This window comes from Ambystoma mexicanum, chromosome 6p (assembly GCF_040938575.1).
Source record: "Ambystoma mexicanum isolate Mex_15411 chromosome 6p, UKY_AmexF1_1, whole genome shotgun sequence".
Taxonomy (NCBI): domain Eukaryota; kingdom Metazoa; phylum Chordata; class Amphibia; order Caudata; family Ambystomatidae; genus Ambystoma; species Ambystoma mexicanum.
Window position 1 is genome coordinate 51290287 of NC_090935.1, and position 19127 is coordinate 51309413.

The 19127-nt window shown below is 49.2% G+C and overlaps 1 protein-coding gene across 2 annotated transcripts in view; it reads right to left on the minus strand.

The window, feature by feature from the left end:
* Positions 1-19127, minus strand: part of TLN1 (talin 1) — a 1223782-nt gene that overhangs the window by 653072 nt on the left and 551583 nt on the right. For both annotated transcript variants that reach the window (XM_069626724.1, XM_069626725.1), the window contains exons 9-13: positions 17923-17983; positions 14885-14989; positions 14264-14419; positions 758-859; positions 13-89 (exon numbers count right to left, since the gene is read on the minus strand). In XM_069626724.1, the coding sequence (XP_069482825.1) occupies positions 13-89; positions 758-859; positions 14264-14419; positions 14885-14989; positions 17923-17983 (501 nt within the window). The remainder of the gene's footprint in view (positions 1-12; positions 90-757; positions 860-14263; positions 14420-14884; positions 14990-17922; positions 17984-19127) is intronic.

The window sequence follows — 19127 nt, forward strand, 5'->3', positions numbered from 1 at the left end:
CAGTTCACCTACTTCTTGGGGGACACAGAGTCTTCCAGCATGGTGGATTCTTCATCGCCCTCCAAGCCAAAGTGATCTTTGCTTTTTTTCTAAAAAGCAAAACACGCAAAGTTAAAAAATTTGAATGCACAGTGAAATATACATACATGAATGGTTTTTATCCTTTACATCTTATGTGACGCAGAGAAACTAGTCCCTATGCAATGGCGTATGAACAAGACACAAGGTCATTGCTAGGAAGAAGAGACCAGCACTGCAAACAAGAGATCCAGGCAGAACACTTCTAGAACCATAGAACCCCCCGCATCCCCTGCCGCCCCACACCAACAGGGGCTGCCGCCATCCCATAGCAACAGCTCACCAGGCTGCTGCTGTCCCAGAGCAAAATCCATCTTCTTCCCGGTCATTGGAAAACAAAATCTGTTTGGGCTTCAGCTATCCCAGACATTCCCGTCTCCAAGCCATTCTAAAAGGCAATTGGTGGGCAATTAAAGGCACCCTCTTCACCACAACGCACAGCAATGAAAGCTTGCTACTGTGAACCAAGTAGCCCTGCCTAGCAACTAGAGGCCGCTGCACTATCAATCCAAACAGCCCTATTAAAAATAAAGCGGTTGATACTTTGTGCCATGCAGCATTAATCTGCAATCTGAGAATGCTTGTGTATGCTGCAACTACACAGGTGTTGAAGAAGGATCTCTTCTCAGATGCCCCCAAGCAAAGTCTCAAATATGCATTACGCTGGATGTGCGCTCACCTTCTTTAAAATGATGTCAATATAGCCAGCAATAAGCTGTGCAATCTGCTCCCCTTCCGTCGTCTGCACTGAATAATAACCATCCTGGTAATCTCCAAAGTCCTAAAAAAAAAAATGACACTATAAATTCTCCTGCTAAAACCATTGGTTTATCCAATCTGTAGCTTTTAAGACTGAAATAGTTTCTGCTGCCTTTCAAGTTGGATTCTTGTGAGTTATTCCCTCTTCCTGAATCAGCAGAGGTTTGCAATCCCCTAAAAACAATATTGGGGCAGAGCGGAAGGGTGTGTGGAGTAGGTTAGGCAATAATTGATGTAGTAACACTGTGTGAGACTACACAACACTTATCTGCTTGGTATTAGGTAACCCACCTTTTGGTATAAGTCTGTACTACACAATTTGGTAGTGTGACTAAGCAGTGAGGCCTATCTCAAGAGGTAAATGTGAGCTGCAACTATGAAATCCACAAATACAAGTAGCCAAGTGACACTTATACTCAAGGGGTCAGCTATAAACATTTATCAATTTTTTAAATAAGCATTCTTTAAAAAGGGCAAGATAGGTAACAAACAAATATACTTTAAAATCCTTTTCAAAATCAGCAGAAGTTAAGTGGATACTCTTTAGAGATGCTTTTTACACACTTCCTACACCCAGAGGTGACTTCATTCACAAGGACAGTAAGGGCATTAATGTATCACTAGTACACTTTGCAGATTCTGAGGTTGCAGAATGAAGGGTTAAAGGAAAGAAAAAGGTTAAACAGGTTCTCAGGGCATGCGAGTATACTTAAATCTTCCAATGAAGTCTAGATAAAAACGTTCCCAGCAATAACAGTCTAAAAACAAGTTATCACCTCTGACGGCCAGAAAATATCAATGGACTAGAAGAGTCTGCAGGGAGCCAGGACAGCCAAAGTCAGTTGGAGCACAGTGTATGGATCTGAGGCACTTCGTAGTTAATAAGTCTTGCAAAAAGTTAGAGAGTTAGAGAATTTTGTAGAAATCACTTGTAGGGTCACAAGCTGTTACGCTTGTGGAAAGCAGAGTTGAAATCAACTAACAAAGTGGCCACTGCAACTCTCAACTGGTTTGAGGAAGAGTGGTCCAGCTGGATTCTGTCATGTTGCAGCGATGCAGAGCCTGGGTTCCTGAGCTCATCATCCCCACGAGGGAGGACGTCTGGAGGACTCCTGCAGCAGCAATTTGGAGGTTGTCGGCAGCTATGGGCTCTTTTCGGATCAGCAGCACTTTGCAGTTTCAGCATGTGGTAAACAGCACCACCACAGATCTTGGATACTGGTTGGGCTTCCTTCACTCCTCAAGTCATGCACTCTGGTGAGGGGACTCTAGCTAAGGTCGTCCTGCTTCTGGAGGGTCCGTAAGAGACTCCTGGAGTTTCTGGCTGGACTGCAGCCGTTACTCTACTACGGATTTCTCGACCCCTTGCACTCGGTTCCTGCAGCAGCAAAGAAGTTCAGTGATGGTCCAGTGGAGTTCGTCTCGGGGCTAGGTCCCACTAACACAAGGGAAGAAGACGTCCCTTCCGGAGCTTTTCTTGTCGATTAGAAAAAGGAGTTTCAGCACAGCAGCAGGGCTTCAACGGGCAATTCAAAGGACCAGCAGGATGCAGCCAGCTTCGTTCAGTTTCTTCATCGTCAAAGGACAGGGGAGTTTTGAGAACCTCCCTCACCTTCGGCCTACCAGACACACCGGAGCCAGAGGCAGGTTTCAGTTCTGAAGCCCATCCAAGGAAAAATGATCAAAGGCCTCAACCCTGGCTTGGCACGCAGAGTATAACCCAAGAAAGACCTTACGAACAGAAAAAGGCAAAAAAGAAGACCAGGCCATTTTGACAAAATGGTCACCCATGGGTGCTATACTGCAGCTGAGGCAGATGAAAAGCACAATGGTAGGAAAATGAAACCACTGCCACCAGCCATTTAAAGTAGTGAGGCTAACATACAAACTGTTACACAAGTAGGTAGGATAAAGGGCTACTAGGTAACCCTGTAGCAGTCCACATAAGATGGTGTGTGCTGGACCTACAAAGAGAAAAGGCAAGTAAAGTCAATTTCATTTTACTATTCTTGGGAACAGTAGTTCACACAAGACAAAAGGTATTTAAAGCTCATGAGAAATCTAAAGGATTTCTCTGTGATACTGCACTGAAGGTGCTGGGTGTCACCATACAAAAAGTAGATACCTATGGAGTTAGTCGGACTCCAGAAACAAAGGAAACACATAATCCACATCAGGTCAAACCACATGAGAGAATGAGAAAGAGGCCCACCCACTCCAGGGTTAAAATTTTAAAGTCCTAAAGTCCAGCAAAGAGCTGGAGGGTCTCTAAGGTTGAAGGGAATTAGCACAGAAATTAGAATTCCCCCTAACAAAGTAGAACCAGAGAGCCATGCCATGTTTGGGCCTAGCTACTAAATAGAGTCCATCTTATTGTAATGTGGAGACTCCTTACTTTCACTCGGTCAACCAGGCGCACTGTACTACAGTAAGAATAGTCTCCTAAAACCATGTCTTATGCTGTGCTGGAAACCACTACCTGTGGTTGCCATCAAGCACTTCAACATTGCGTCACCATTTTCCTTTTGGATCCCTCATCGATATACTGGTGATGTACTTGTGTGAACTATTTCTAGTGGTTTTGGTCCTTGCCACATGTAAGGAACAAGTTACTTACCTGTAACTGTTGTTCTCCAGCATGGGTCTGGCATGGATTCACATGCTCATGAATATTCCCCGTCGTCAGGCTGGGAATCCTCGGTAAAGAAAAAACCAGTATCAGTTTCGTTTCTGATCTGTCTTTCGTAGTAATAACCAATCACTGGTCTCTGCGTCATACTGACCACAGCCAATGACTGCCCTCTACCTAAGCACCGCCTCTGGCAGCCATCTTCACATTTGGAAGCACGTGAAGTGGCAGTATGACCAAGTGAAGAGCCGCAGAGAGGTAGGCGGGAGGGTTCGCATGTGAATCCATGCCAGACCCATGCTGGAGAACAACAGTTACAGGTAAGTAACTTGTTCCTTCTCCAGCATGGGGTCTGGCATGGATTCACATGCTCATGAATAAAGAATACATAGCAGTACACACATGCACAACCACGGGAGGTGGCAAAGGCTCAACATTAAGCATCACATCAACTCAACATTAAGCATCTTACCTCCTCACCAGGCTCACCTCAGGCGAACAGGTTGCGCAGCACTGCTTGGCCGACCCTGGACTCCTCCCTGGAATCCCGGTCGACGCAGTAGAATTTCGTGAAGGTGTGCGTCGACCTCCACGTAGCAGCCCTGCATATGTCCAGCAGGGGCACACCAGATAGGAACGCCGTGGTAGCTGCGATCGCTCTGGTGGAATGGGCTCTCGGACGGCCAGGCAGCGGTCGGTTTGCCAACCGGTGACAGTACATGATACAGCCGGAGAGCCATCTGGAGATGGAAGCCTTCGAGAGAGCCTTCCCCTGATTGACAGGTCCAAAGTTCACAAAGAGTTGTGAAGTCTTCCGAAAACCCTTCGTGCGGTCCACGTAGAACTTCAGCGCTCTAGCTACATCCAGCGAGTGCAAAGTCCTCTCAGCCGGCGACGAAGGCGACGGGAAGAACACAGGTAACACCAAGGGTTCGTTGAGATGGAAGTCCGACGGTACCTTGGGCATGAAGGAGGGGTGCGTCCTGAGCACTACCCTCGTGTCGTGGAAAGTCAAGTACGGGGCCTTGCAGGAAAGGGCCTGGATCTCTCCCACTCGTCGTGCGGAGGTGATGGCCACAAGAAAATCTGTTTTCCACGATAGAAACTTCAACGGGGCCGAGTGCAGAGGCTCGAACGGAGGTCCCATGAGCTTGGTCAGCACCACGTTGAGCTCCCACGCCAGGGCCGGAGCCTTCACCGGCGGGAACGATCTGAACAGTCCCTTCATGAACTCTTTCACCAGACGATGAGACCACAAGGACGTCCGCCCCGTGGTTCTGGTGTATCGGGAGATCGCAGCAAGATGAATCTTGATGGACGCGTGTGCCAGACCAGCCTTGGCCAGCGTCAGCAGGTACGGCAGTACTTGGGGAGCCGTAATCCGTAGAGGGTTAATCTTCTGTGCGTGGCACCAGACAGAGAACCTCTTCCATTTGTGTCCGTAGCATTTAAAAGTCGAGGACGCCCTGGCCTTTGCAAGAACCTCTCTGCAATCGGCCGGTATGTCGTATCCTCCAAACTCTAGCGCTGCAGGAGCCAGGCCTGCAAGTTCAGCGACTTCGGGTCGTGGTGGAGGATGGCGCCTCCTACCCTGGAGAGTAGATCCGCGTCCGCCGGCAGCTTGATCGGCGGGGACGCTGACAAGTCCAGAAGGTCCGGGAACCATATCTGCCTCGGCCACGCAGGTGCGACGAGGATCATCCTGCACCGTGACCTCTTGAGCTGGTTGACGAGCCGGATTAGCAGAGGCAATGGAGGGAACGCGTAGAGGAACAGGCCCTCCCAGGGGAACGAGAAAGCATCGCCCATGCTCCTCGTCTGGGGAAACCTGCTGGCGAACCTCCGGCACTTGGTGTTCGTCGCCGTCGCGAACAGGTCGATCTGGGGTGTGCCCCACCGTCGGAAGAGGCGATCCACCAGATCCTGCCGTAGTTCCCACTCGTGGCACGAGCGTAGCTCCCTGCTGAGTGAGTCGGCGATGGTGTTTTTTATCCCTGCCAGATGAAACGGCACCAGAAAAATCCCTTGGGCGACGGCCCAATGCCACAGGTCCTGAGCCTCCTTGGACAGCGCTGGGGACCTGGTTCCGCCCTGTTTCCTGATGTAAAACATGGTGGTGGTGTTGTCGGTGAAGATCCTCACCACCTTGCCCTTGAGGGACGGAAGGAAGGACCTGAGGGCCCAAAACACTGCACGGAGCTCCAGGACGTTGATATGCAGGGACTTCTCCGTCGGGAGCCATAGTCCCCTTGCGTGCAAATTTTCGGTGTGCGCTCCCCACCCTTCCAGGGAGGCATCCGTGGTCACAGTCTCCTGGTGGGCTGGGGTCTGGAAGTCCATGCCCGCCGTCAGATGCGCGCGGGTGCCCCACCACCGTATCGCTCGTCGGAAACTCTTGTCGAGCTTGATCCTTTCCTCGAAGCTGCCCGTCGTCTGGATCCAGCGCGCATCCAGGAATTCTTGCAACGGGCGCATCCGGAGCCTGCACATGGGAATGAGGTAGATGCAGGAAGACATCATCCCGAGGAGGGACTTGATGGACCTCACTTTGGCCGCGTCGGCCACCAACATCCGTTGCACCTTGCCCAAGATGGTCCTGGTCCTCTCCTCCGACGGGGAGGCCAGAAGAGACACTGTGTCGAGCCTCGCTCCCAGAAACAGTGCGACTTGCGCGGGCACCAGGTGGGATTTGGCGTAGTTCACGGAGAATCCCAGGTCCGTGAGGAGTTGGACGGTCCTTGCCGTGTGGACCACGGCGAGCTCCCTCGTCTTGGCGCGGATGAGCCAGTCGTCCAGGTAGGGGTAGACGTGAATCCCCTCGCGGCGCAGCTGCGCCGCCACCGGTGCGAGGCACTTGGTGAATACCCTGGGTGCCGACCGTAGTCCGAAGGGAAGGGCTTTGAACTGGTAATGACGCCCTTGGACCACGAATCTGAGGAATTTTCGGTGCCCCTTTAGGATGGGAATGTGGAAGTAGGCATCCTCCAAATCCAATGATGATAGGAAGTCTCCTTCCTCCAGCTGACCCAGGACGTGCTGGAGGGTGACCATCCGGAACTTCTGCGCCTTGATGAACTTGTTCAGACGTCGCAGGTCCAGGATGGGGCGCCATCCTCCCGTCTTCTTCTTCACGAGGAAGTATCTCGAGTAGACTCCGGAGCCCCGAAGCCTCTTTGGGACGAGTTCGATGGCGCCCTTTCTGAGCATCGCCTTTACCTCCAGGAGAAGTTGAGGGACGTGAAGTTCTTTTCTGGCCACGGGGGGGGACGCGCGGGCACCTTCTTTGAAACTCGAGCGCGTGGCCCCGGGCCAGGGCGTCCAGCACCCAACGGTCGGTGGAGATGGACTCCCACACGCTGACGAAGCCCGCCAGCCGGCCTCCCACCGGGGTGCTTCGGTGGGGGCCCGACCCCAAGGCCGGTTCAATCCTGCTTGGACGCGGCCTTGCCGCCTTGACCTCCTTGGCGACGACGGCGGGGTCCGCTAGACTTGCCTCGTCCTCTGTAGGCCTCTTGCGACGACGAGCGGGCCGCTTGACGGTAGGAAGCGAAACCGCCGCCGGAACCTTTGGAGGCGCCCTTGCCTCCGCCGCTCCGAAAGGGCGTCCGTCGTTGCAGGACTCCAAGGGCCCGGGCCGTCTCAGTATCCGCCTTGATGGCCTGAAGGGAATCGTCCACTGTCTTCCCAAACAGGTTGTTCCCGTCGAAGGGCATGTCCAGGACTCTGGTCTGGACGTCCTGCCGGAAGTCCGTAGCTTTGAGCCATCCACGACGTCGAAGGCAAACACCGTTGCCCAGCTAGCGGAATCCAGTGTCGGCGATGTCCGTCGCCACGGTGATGGCGTGGTCCGAGGCCACCTCACCTTCCTGCAGGATCTCAAGGGCCTCCGCCCTCTTGTCGTCCGGCAGAAAATCCAGCAGAGGAGCCATCTTGTACCAGAGCTCCCTGTCGTAGCGGGCCACGATAGCCAAGGCGTTGGCCGCTTTAATCGTCGTCGCTGCCGACGAGATGACTCTACGCCCCATAGTATCCAATTTCTTTCCCTCGCCGTCCGGCGGGGAAGTCGATGTGGAGGCCGCACCCCCCCCCGCTTTCTTCCTGGCTGCCGCGGAGACGACGGAGTCCGGGGTAGGCTGCGCCCGGAGGCATAGGGGGGCCGTGTCCGGGACCCGGTACTTTTTCTCGTACCGGTCTCTTCTAGCTGGCGTCGTGGAAGGGTTCTTGAGGAGGGAAAGGCCCTCATCCCAAATGTCGTCCAACAGAGGCACTGCGAGGACCGTCTTCCTCTTGGCCTCGCGCCGCTGATAAAGGAAGCCTTCCTTTTTCTTCTCCTCAGGGCAGAGTTGGAAAAGCTCGGAAGCCCTGGAGATCATGGAGTGGAAAGATCCGATCTCGTCGGGCGGAGAGGCCCTGGTGGGAGGCGACGACGGAAAATCCTCGTCGTATGCCTCGTCGTCCGTACCCGTCGCTGCCGTGTCAGTCCCCGTATCATCCCCTCGGGTGGACGGGGAGGAGGGCTGGAAGGGGCGGGACGGTTGAAAAGGAGGTGGTGGATGGATCCTTCTTTTCTTGGTAGGGGGAACACCAGAAGGTCCCGGTTCTGGATCCCCCGACGGGAGAGGTTCCTCCGTCGGTAACGGTAGCCTCGTCCTTATCTCGGAGCATAAGGACTGTATGGCCAACAAAATGGCCGCCGAGTTGTCTTGCGGCGCTGGCAGAGGGGAATCCGACGGGCGAGCAGGGGCCCCGTTGGTATCCTCGACGATGTCGTCGTCGTCACCTGCGTCGGGGTCCATTCCGACGGGCTGGCCTTCTTCCACGCCTAGGCCGTGGCTTAAGACCTCGATCAGTTCTTCTTCTGAGGTTGAGGCCGACTCTACGACGACGCCCTGCCCCCCCTTCTTCCCCACGGAGGGTTTCACGGGGGTCCTATCGATGGGCACAAAGGAAGACTCCCTCCGAGGAGGCAGGGAGATTCTGGGCCCTGAGGCCGCCACCACTGGTGCAGCCACCACAGGCTGAGCCAGGGCCGCCGCGACCGTTTCGATAGAGGGCTTGGTCGGATGGATCAAGGCCTTCACCACCTTAGGTGCGCTCACCGCCTTATCCTTGAGGGAGGGGGCACTGCCACGCTCCTCCTCTGCCTTAGAGCTCGACCGGGGCCTCTCCAGGAGCTTCGCCGGGTGCTCGGCCTTCCTCTTACCCGACCCAGAGCGTTGGCTCGTGGTTGATGGTGCCGGGGAGGGTGCGCCCTGCCTGGCGCCCTCAGAGCCCGACCGTTCGGCGCTCCCGGTGCCAGCGGACTCGCGGTGCTTGGCCTTATGTTGGGCCCCCGTCGCCGGGGCGCCCTCAAAGGTCTTAGAAGACCGCTCGGATTTCTTCTTCTTCTCGCCAGACGGGCTCTTACCCTCCAGCCAGTTGGCGAGACGTTGATGGCGGTCCTTCATGGTCCGTTCCGACATGTTGCCGCAAAACGCACAGTCCTTCTCCACGTGCGTCTTGTCCTCATGAAGGCAGTAAAGGCAGAAAGAGTGTTCGTCCTCCTTGAAGACGTTCTGCAGCTGGCATCCAGGGCAGACCCTGAACAGCTTTCCGGGCGTCGAGCTTCCCTTCTCCTGGGCCATCTCCGAGACAGGGCCTGAGAAGCTTCTGGAGTCCTCCGAAGTGTAGCTCGACGAGATCTTCACCCTTGAGGGGCACAGATGAATCCGACACGGGTCCCCGTTGATCGGATGTAGGATCGGTGGAGCTTGAGGCTCTTTTGACCGAAAGAATCGAAGTTTTTGTAAAAAGCGCGAAAAAATAGCACTAACGCTCGAGAGCAATAGCACGAGGATCCCAACACATGAACGTGCGGTAAAAATCTGAAGATGGCTGCCAGAGGCGGTGCTTAGGTAGAGGGCAGTCATTGGCTGTGGTCAGTATGACGCAGAGACCAGTGATTGGTTATTACTACGAAAGACAGATCAGAAACGAAACTGATACTGGTTTTTTCTTTACCGAGGATTCCCAGCCTGACGACGGGGAATATTCATGAGCATGTGAATCCATGCCAGACCCCATGCTGGAGAACAGTAAATCTCTTCTTTACCCCCGACAGAGTTGAGTTGCTTTGACCCTCACTCGTGTTAGTTACCCTGCTCCGTTTACAGCTGTTGCGTACCTACTCCTGCAGACGTTTTTAGCTTCTCTTGCAGCTCCTAAAGTGTAATTTCTCTATTTGCTGTACTGTAATCTTAGTGGCATTTGACTCTGTTAAATTAAGTTGTGTCTTCCATGTGTCCCTGTAATAGAGACTGCTTTGTGCCTTTCACAGTGGCTTAGTTTCACTTTCCCTCAAAGCTCACGATTACTATACCTTGTGTGTATCCTATAGCTCTATGCTGAGGATTAGCTTCCACACTATGGCTCCATGCATCATCTTTCTCCATGTCCCGATGATTATCTGCCCTAATCTTGCAGTGGTGTGCATATTTTCTCTCCCTGGGTCTCCTCCCACACAGGCTGCACCCACCAGCTAGTCCCACTCATCTGCACCCGAGACCTCTTTTCCACTATACAGCAGGCAGGCCACTCTGTCTAGCACATACTGCATGGTTACAAATTGAGGTGAGCTGGCAGCTATTTAGCTCCTGCTTGTGGCCTAGAAGAGCTGGGTTAGCTTGACACCAACAGCTACCAGGAGCTACCTTTGGCTCCACACATCAACTGGTACTGAACAAACACCTATGTGGATTTAACTGTGTATTTGGGATAATCATTAGGACACACCTATATGACATTTAAAGCATACAGGGTCATAAATAACGGACAAAGAGTTATGTTTGCATCTTATGTGGCAGTCAGATTTGTACTAGAGATCCATGGTCCCTAGTGGTAGCTCCTGGTCACAGGTTAACGCTGGTTACACAGCAGTCCAGAAGGAATAACATCCGTTTGGTCAGAGTGGCCAAAACCCTTGGCAGGGGGTCCATGGAATGCCAAGTGGAATCCCTTTTGAAAGACCTTCTGGTCCCCGACTCCTTCTCAGACCATTTCCTTGTGGAACGTGCCCACCATGCCCTAGCACCTCCTCCCAGACCTGGAGCACCACCCCACACGATAATTGCCTGTCTCCTCAACTATAGGGACAGAGACACTATCCTGAGACTGTTCAGGGAAAAAGGCACTCTACGAGAACAGGAAACATATATATCCTGACTTCGACAAATGTGCAAACACTAAGAAGGTCTTATGAACAAGTTAAGAAACAATTGAGACGTCAGATTCCCTATGCGCTCGTCTTCCCAGCAAAAATGAGAATTCAACATGGAGCCCGAGCACATTTCTTTGAAAATCCTACAGAAGCCATGTCATATGTCGAAGCCTCCATCCCCCTGCCTGCCCGAGACCGGGCATTAAATCAGAATTTGCCACCCCAGCTTGCTGAGGAACCAGAAGACCCCGCTGGCTGACGGACTTCTGTTCATGCCGCACAGGTATAAAGTTTAAAGCCGAGGGCGACGAGGTGGCCCTGGCTACTACTTGTTTGTAGTAGGGCCGTGAGCCCCTGGAATGGCGGTAACGCGAGTACGGCTTACACCCCCAGGAAACTTCCCAAGTTATGGTTCAAGGGATACATTGAGTTGGGGTTGATGATGCGGGTGGGGGTTGGTGGGGAAATAGAGATAGGGTTATCCCTGGCAATATGCCAGGTCTGTTTGGGGAAGTTATAATATTAAAATCAGAGCTGTTTTGCAGCGGGAACCCGCACTACTTGAGAATGTGGCAATACAACAGGCATATGGTCGACTCGAGGTACACCTATGACACAGGCTAACAAAGGCTTAACCGTTAAACTACTATCCGGGAATATCCGAGGGCTTAACAACCCGGTTAAAGCGAGGAACATTGCAGCATATATTGTACCCCCATATTCTTTTTATACAAGAAACATATGCATTGGGTAGTGTTAACACCAAGTTCCTGCCACGATGGGGCCCCCACAGATACCACACGGAATACTCCGCTCAATCTAGGGGAGTACTGACACTTATACATCCCAAGCTGAGCTTCAGACATCGCTCTAGTAAGATAGACTCTCAAGGTAGATATGCACTGGTGTGGGGGGGAGATAGCAGGCCGCCAGATAATACTGATTAACACGTATGGCCCCAACGTAGACGACCTGCAATTTTACTGTACAATACTGGATATGCTGTCCGCATCGGGGGAGGCACAAATAATCTGGGGTGGGGATTTTAATACAATACTTGGCCAATCCCTAGATAGTCAACCACTCAGAGCGCCTTCCAAAGCGGCACTGGTCGTAAAACAGTTGATGGAACAGACAGATATAGATGCATGGCGTACATTACACCCAGATGAGAAGAAATTCACCTTCTACTCGTCTGTCCATGATTCCCACTCGTGCATAGATTACTGTCTTATAAATTTGTCCCTGGCTGGGACGGTTTCTGGCTGTGATATACACCTCGCACCCTCTCAGATCACTCACCGATAACGCTCGACATTAACCTGGATCACACCCCACCTCTTGCTAGAAGATGGAGGATGCCCCCCGGGATCCTGAGAGACCCACATATTTGTGAAGCCTTACATACCGAGATTGAGGAATTTCTGGAACTGAATGAGGGTTCGGTGAGCACCTATGCCACCCTGTGGGAGACTTTCAAGGTCTGGATCTGGGGAACCATACTGGGTAAGTCCACGGGCATGCTGAAATCAGTGCGCAAGGAACTGGGTATAGCCGAAGCCAAAATAGACTTGTTACAAACTGAATATAGCACCACACTAGATAAAGGTACACTGTTGAAAATTCATATTACACTTAAGGAATTCAACGAGTTGGCCAATAGGGAAGTTCTATATGTCTGCCCCAGCTAAAGCCCGCAGGTACGGGGAGAGTAATAAGGCGGGCAGATTCCTGGCTAATATGCTTAGAGCCGATAGACATCACAATCCCATTGCCAGCATACAGACACCGGTTGGGGTGATGGTTAATAAAGAACAGGACATCAACTCCACATTCGCCGACTTCTACTCTTTATACTCCAATCATGATGTGAAAACCAAGGAAGACACATTCAGGTACCTAGATGACCTAGCCCTCCCAACATTAACCCCTGAGACACGCAGCATACTGGATCAACCTATCACAGTGGAGGAACTTGTCGCAGCTATTAAATCCCTGTCCGGTGGTCGAGCCCCCGAGTCGGATGGCCTGGGCTCTGAATTATATAAGGAATTTCAGGACAAACAAGCCCCCTTATTGTTGAAGGTGTGGGAGGAAGCTATGGACCGGGGTGTCCTTCCGGAGTCAATGCGTGAAGCAATTATCACGGTCCTCCTGAAACCCCATAGTCCGGCACAAGACATGGCCTCCTACAGACCCCCTTCCTTAATAAATACTGATGCGAAGATTTTCGCTAGAGTACTAGCCACCAGACTCCTACCTTACATGTCAATCCTGGTACCCCCGGACCAGGCTGGATTCATTCCCACGAGATCCACAGCCCTGAACTTGAGGCGTTTGTTTTGCGTGATGGCACCCGGCTGCAAAGGCGGCGGTTGTGGCATTAGACGCCGAAAAGGCCTTCGATTCCGTCTCCTGGACATACCTCTTTCTGGTATGTGGGCGATTTGGTCTCGGTCACTACTTCATTAAATGTGTGCGACTATTGTATACTCAGCCATCTGCCAAAGTCCTAAATAATAACACCTTCTCTTCCACATTCTTGCTACACAGGGGAACTAGACAGGGCTGTCCCTTCTCATCTATCCTTTTCACACTTACTATAGAACCAATGGCTGAATATATTCATAAGAACCACGCACAGAGGTTTTAGGATGACCATCCCCCCCAAAGATCATATCACTATATGCGGACGATACCCTACTGTATGTCCGGAAACCACAGGAGAATGTGCAACATATATTGTCAGACATACATTAGTACTCGGATTATTCGGGATACAAAATCAACGTCCCAAAGTCCGACATATTTCCTTTGCCTCGAACACTGGAGACCTATCCGAGATAAGGGAGTTTAACCCCTACTCAGGTACGCTATTTGGGAATCATGGTTACCAGGGACAAACAAACGATATACACACAAAATCACAGTGAATTATTGCTAAACCTAACGACCAAGTTCCAGTTGTGGGCTAATCTTCCATTGTCCTTATACGGTTGAGTGGCACTACTTAAAATGGTGGTCCTGCCTAAACTTGTATACTATTTCAACAACATCCCGATTTGGCCCGGAAAACCCTTTTTTACGAAACTCAAATCACTCGCATCCTCCTTTATTTGGAATGGGAAGACGGCTAGGCAGGGCTCGGCTACGATGGTGGAATCATACGCACAGGGCGGTATTGCGGCCCCAGAATTTTAATTGTATTATTTCGCTGCACAGGCACAATTTGCGAAGCACTGGTTGGACCCCGAGAACACGGCTCCACATGTACTCCTTGAAAAAAACTGCCCATCCCAACGATATACGTTCTGTTATCTTCAACTCCACCTACAAAGACCTGTCCATTTGACCCGGTACGTTCCACCACTCACGCCTGGTCTAGGATCTATAAAAAGGATAGGACTGGAGACTCCTTACGATCCGGAGGTTCCCTTGTTGAATTTCCCTGGCATCTCCCCGACCTTCAACAGGGCCCTCCAACATGCATGGGTTTAGCTCCTGCTCATCAAATTCGATCCCTGACTGGGACCTAAAATAATTAGAACAAAGTTATCCTACTGGAATAGGAAAAAAAGGTAAAGTTCACAACCAATTCTTACCAGTGTGAAACTCTTTGGCGAGGCAGCCCATCGCTTGATGTTGGTTAGATTCCATTCCTGGATCACCTCCTTTGTCTTCTCATCCACACGCATTACACACTCCTTAGTTATCCCCAGCAGACGCGGCACCAGCTTGTTCTTGCCCTTCATCTTTTCCTGCACATGGGAACAAAGGTGGACAAGCTGTAAATGGCCGATGGGCACCAAGTGAGGCACTCAACTGAAAAGTGCCTAGACAGTACAAAGGGCCAACATGCACATAGACCAAATGCAGGTTAAAGTGCAAGTAAAGAGATGGACCAGATACTAGCAAACAAAAGGACGATGACCAGGAAAGACAAAAAGATAGTTCAGAGACTGGAACAATTGCTGCAGCAGTCTGAGCGCACGTCGAAAATAAAGCTGAACAGCCTGACAATCATCCGAAGCAAATCAAATGAGTGCCACTGAGCTAGGAAATAGTCAAATCAGTTCTATGTAGTACTATTAAATGGGAACCACGAGGGCAGCAAGCTCAAAGTACAACACAAATTATTAGAACAAAAGACAGAAAGACAGGCTGCACAATGAGATACAAACAGAAAATGGTTCTTAACGCTCTGAAAAGCTGCTTCAACTCACCTTGACCAGGAAGAAGGACACACCATAGGTTTTCAGGGAGCGGGCCAGCTTCACATATCGCGCTTTGGATTCAATTTCACTCATGTTGGCACAGTTCTTATGAGCCTTAAAATGGACAGGATTGTTGGTGTTAAATGTGTCAATGCCGAGTCATAGTTTAAACTTGGAAACTTATCAAATCTAGCTTTCCCTCCATAGCCAGGGTTTGCAGATCACAGGTCAACGTAGAGCCGGATATGTGGCACGAAAAACCTATTCTGAGCATAGACATGGTCAGTATACGGGATATGTCCCATTCCTTCTATGCAGAGCACCCTTCTTGGGAAGTCCTATACTAAGCCATGAAGAACAGTTAATCCAAATCCTTACTGAGACCACCAGAACACAGATCACTCCATTCTGCTTCAGGGCACCAGCAGGGCTTTCCGTATTGAGGCTCTATCCCAAAAGGCATTTCATTTCATCGCTAGGGCTACGTCCATACCATAGACGACATAAGGGTCCTACATCACGGCCCTATCCTTGCCAACATCTCTGCAACAAAGCCCATCCTAGATGAGCGCCAGATCTCAACAAGCCATCACAGCATATGACACCTTCTACATCGTTGTCATAACCCCACTGCTTCATCACTGCTATATGTATACAAAGCCCTATAAAATACAGCCCATTCTAACATCACATCTATTTCCTAGTACACTGAAAGTGGCTACAATACATTCGACCCCCCATTGTGCTTTGTCGAATAAGACTCCGTGCACGAGGGCCATATTACTACCACGGCTTTAAGGGCCTGCACACCAGGCACATATGTCCAAAGACTACTTCCGAACAAGGCTACAACTATATAAGGGATCTAACTCGACAGTGCTTTCCATTGTATTGTTGTGATCGATATCATGTATAAACCACCAGAGCATATTTGTTCATTACTAGCATGAGGGGCCGAAACATCAGTTTCAGAGGTTTATTGTCCTGATAACGGAACACAAATCACTTTAGAGAACAGTCATGATATAACCCGATATCAGGTCTACGAGGAAGGAGCATACAGAGATTAGTCCATTCACTATACTGGAGTTTCCACACTCGAAGGGCAACTCACTCTTGTATGGAGCATTAAGATACTTGCTATATGATTATTTATTCCACTTTTTGAAAAGCAAATAATTTTTTAGGACACAAATGCATGTAATTATCAAATCAATCACATTAGTCTCAGAATTCCGAGGAATTCCTACATATTTCGAGTTAGAAGGCATTTGCCAGAAAATATCAAGAAAACACTAGACCACAGAATGAATTACTAAGAATATTGTAATGCATCCACTTTCCTTATAGGAAAGAGTACTTTTTACACCGATCGAAAGTGAATTGAATAGTGTCTGCTGCAGGTACAAAGTGAAGCACCCTATTAAATGTGAGAACATTGAGTAGTCAAGAATATTTCAACATTTTATGGATCACAGAGAATATGCCAGCTCGTTAGCAAAATGATAAACCAACCACAGCTTTTCAGCAAGCGTCATGAAGCGACTGACACCAGACCATGTTTGGTTGGGTAGCTCACAAGGTAAGCACTTGCTTCACATAAGGGGCCAGCCTGTTCGTCAGAAGTTCTATTCCTGCAGCAAGTATGAGCCTTCGTGCTTCCAACACTGATAAAATGAGTAGCATGTAAATGGTTAGCGCCACTGACATGAATCGCTATAAAAGAAAACAAACTACCAACAGTATTGAGAACAGTGACGTGTTCTGCACATCTAAGTACTCTTCGATGTATAGTCATGCTGGCTAGTGAGCCTATACCCAACATGCCCCAAAAAATTACAAATTGCCATTAACCCTGTAAGACAAAATCCACGCGGACATAAAGCTGAGCAATGACTACATCTGGCTCGTGACTACCTGCACAACTGCAACACAATTCTACACTAGTATCGTGGCAAGTTACAATGGTGGGTTATTTGAAGTTTTTTCTGCCGAAACCTTTTTCATATAATTGAAGGCCTCCTTTAGCTCTGAATCAACTGCAACTGATTTATGCATCAATTAACAAAACTACATCAGTGAGTATTATACAAATTCAGCTGTAATTGCCAATGGATTGACTATAGGTCAGTGCAGATCATAACAGTGTATACCGTAACATCTAGGATTCCCACGTTATCTATCCACCAGATATTCTTCATTTAATACTCTAGTTCTGGGGCGTTACCGTTAATAAGACAGTTCAATAACGTGTATGGCCTGTGAAACACTATGAAGATAAGTCAAAGTGGGGGCGAAAACATGCAGAATGTGTCTAATCAAAGCTCATTTATATGGTAATCTCCATTATGGGCTTCAATAGGTCCATTCATGAATTCCACTAAGATTAAAAGAACAGGTCTTTGTATTCCCCAGATCCCTACAGGTGTGGGAGACATCTGTGGGGGGGGGGGGCAGGCTATACTATGCTTGACATCCATATGCTATCCTCGTGCAGATACACAGGCTTTGCAGCTCCCAATGGATCAGGATACATTTTCAGGGTGGGGCTTTTAGGCAGGGGGAAAACTAAAGATGTCCCAATGGTGCTGCCAACTGCTGAGTAGAGGGGCATTGACAACTACCTAACATTACGGCAATAGGACCTACAGCTGATGTTGCACTGGCACCAATAAGTACCCGAATAATTAAATCACTGCTTCTCAGCCATATTTGAAGGTATGACTGAGAATCGTGCATCCTAACAAGTTAAGCCAATGAGCCATTGCTATATTTCGTCAACCACAACATATGCAGCTACTGGGAACTCCTTCTGCGCAAGGTTATACAAAGGATACCATTAGAACTATACTAATAAAATAAAACCCCATCACATCCTCACAACAGCAAATGTTTTCAGCTCCAACAATCGAAATGCAGCCCTTAAAATGAACTATTTAACACCAACCAGGCTAGACACTAATCTTCCCCAATACATCACTAAATGATTAGCTATTTCCAGCACAACACTCGTTACACAGACTACAATGTTTCTCGGCATCACTTACTATGAAGATCTTGCGCTCGCCCTTCTGTTTGATGTACTCCTTGGGAAGGAAATCCTTCAATCTAGAAGGAAAGGCAGAAAAACAGGAATGAGCAGCGCTACCAAAAAAGGACTGGCACACGGGTGAAAGGCCAAAAAAGCCCTAGTGGCAGGAAGATAAAATCAAGAGACAGCATAAGAAAAAGTGGTGAAAAACATGCATATTGCTATGAAAGTGAATGAATTGTTTCAATTGTGCCTGCTTCTCTCCTCCTTTAAGAAAAGATTGCAGCACAAAACTAATGGGGCACTGGTGGGTATAACACTTGTATAGCGCAGACAAGATTTGCTTGCCTTAGCGGATTCAATAATTCAAGGCGCAGTAACCACTTATTTACTCTGTGCAGTCTGTTTGCAGTGAGTGGTATGAGTACATCTTTGCAGCAACCCTTTGGCGGTTGTGTAAATCCTGTGTGCCAAGCATACTAGTTTAAAGAGAGTAATTTAATTTAGTATCGGAGAAGAACTTGCCACTACTTCACCATGGACACTTAAAGCCAGTTATTAATGCATTGCCATGTTTAAGCTAGACGCAGCTTGTCAAGGAAGCTACTTTTCAGATGGAACAAACAGATATCATCTGAAAAGATCTCCCATAAACTACAGGTTGGTTAATGGGGGTACAGACATACTATGCCATTTTCTTGGAGACTGGCACTGCATTAAACTTCATAACAAAATAACAGCTTGTCCCGTGAACAAATGTATTACTGTTAGAGCAATTGGTTCACAGCTCCTTGTGGAGGGATGTAAACATTATCCTAGATGTTATGCAGGGTTTCCAATCAAGGGACCGAACAAACTTTCTAATAGTAGCTACGGATTAGCAGAGATGACAACTATTATTTTAAATCATAATAGCATAATGTTTATTGCACAAATACATAATAATACCAAATATATACAATTTATATAATCATGATTGGGCTCCACAAACCAACCAAAATACACCCCTCCATGCACAATTCATTCACAACTCATTCATATGGTCATCATATACACAAAGATAGAGAAAAGTGATATTTTGTTTATATCACAGTGGTGCGTTAAACAAATCTGAGTAAAACACTCAATTTTACAATGTGCCCCTCTGTAATTATTCGGGGGGGTTCAAAAAACCGTTGTCGACATGTTTCGGTTGAGTTCTCTCATCGAGGATGAAACAAT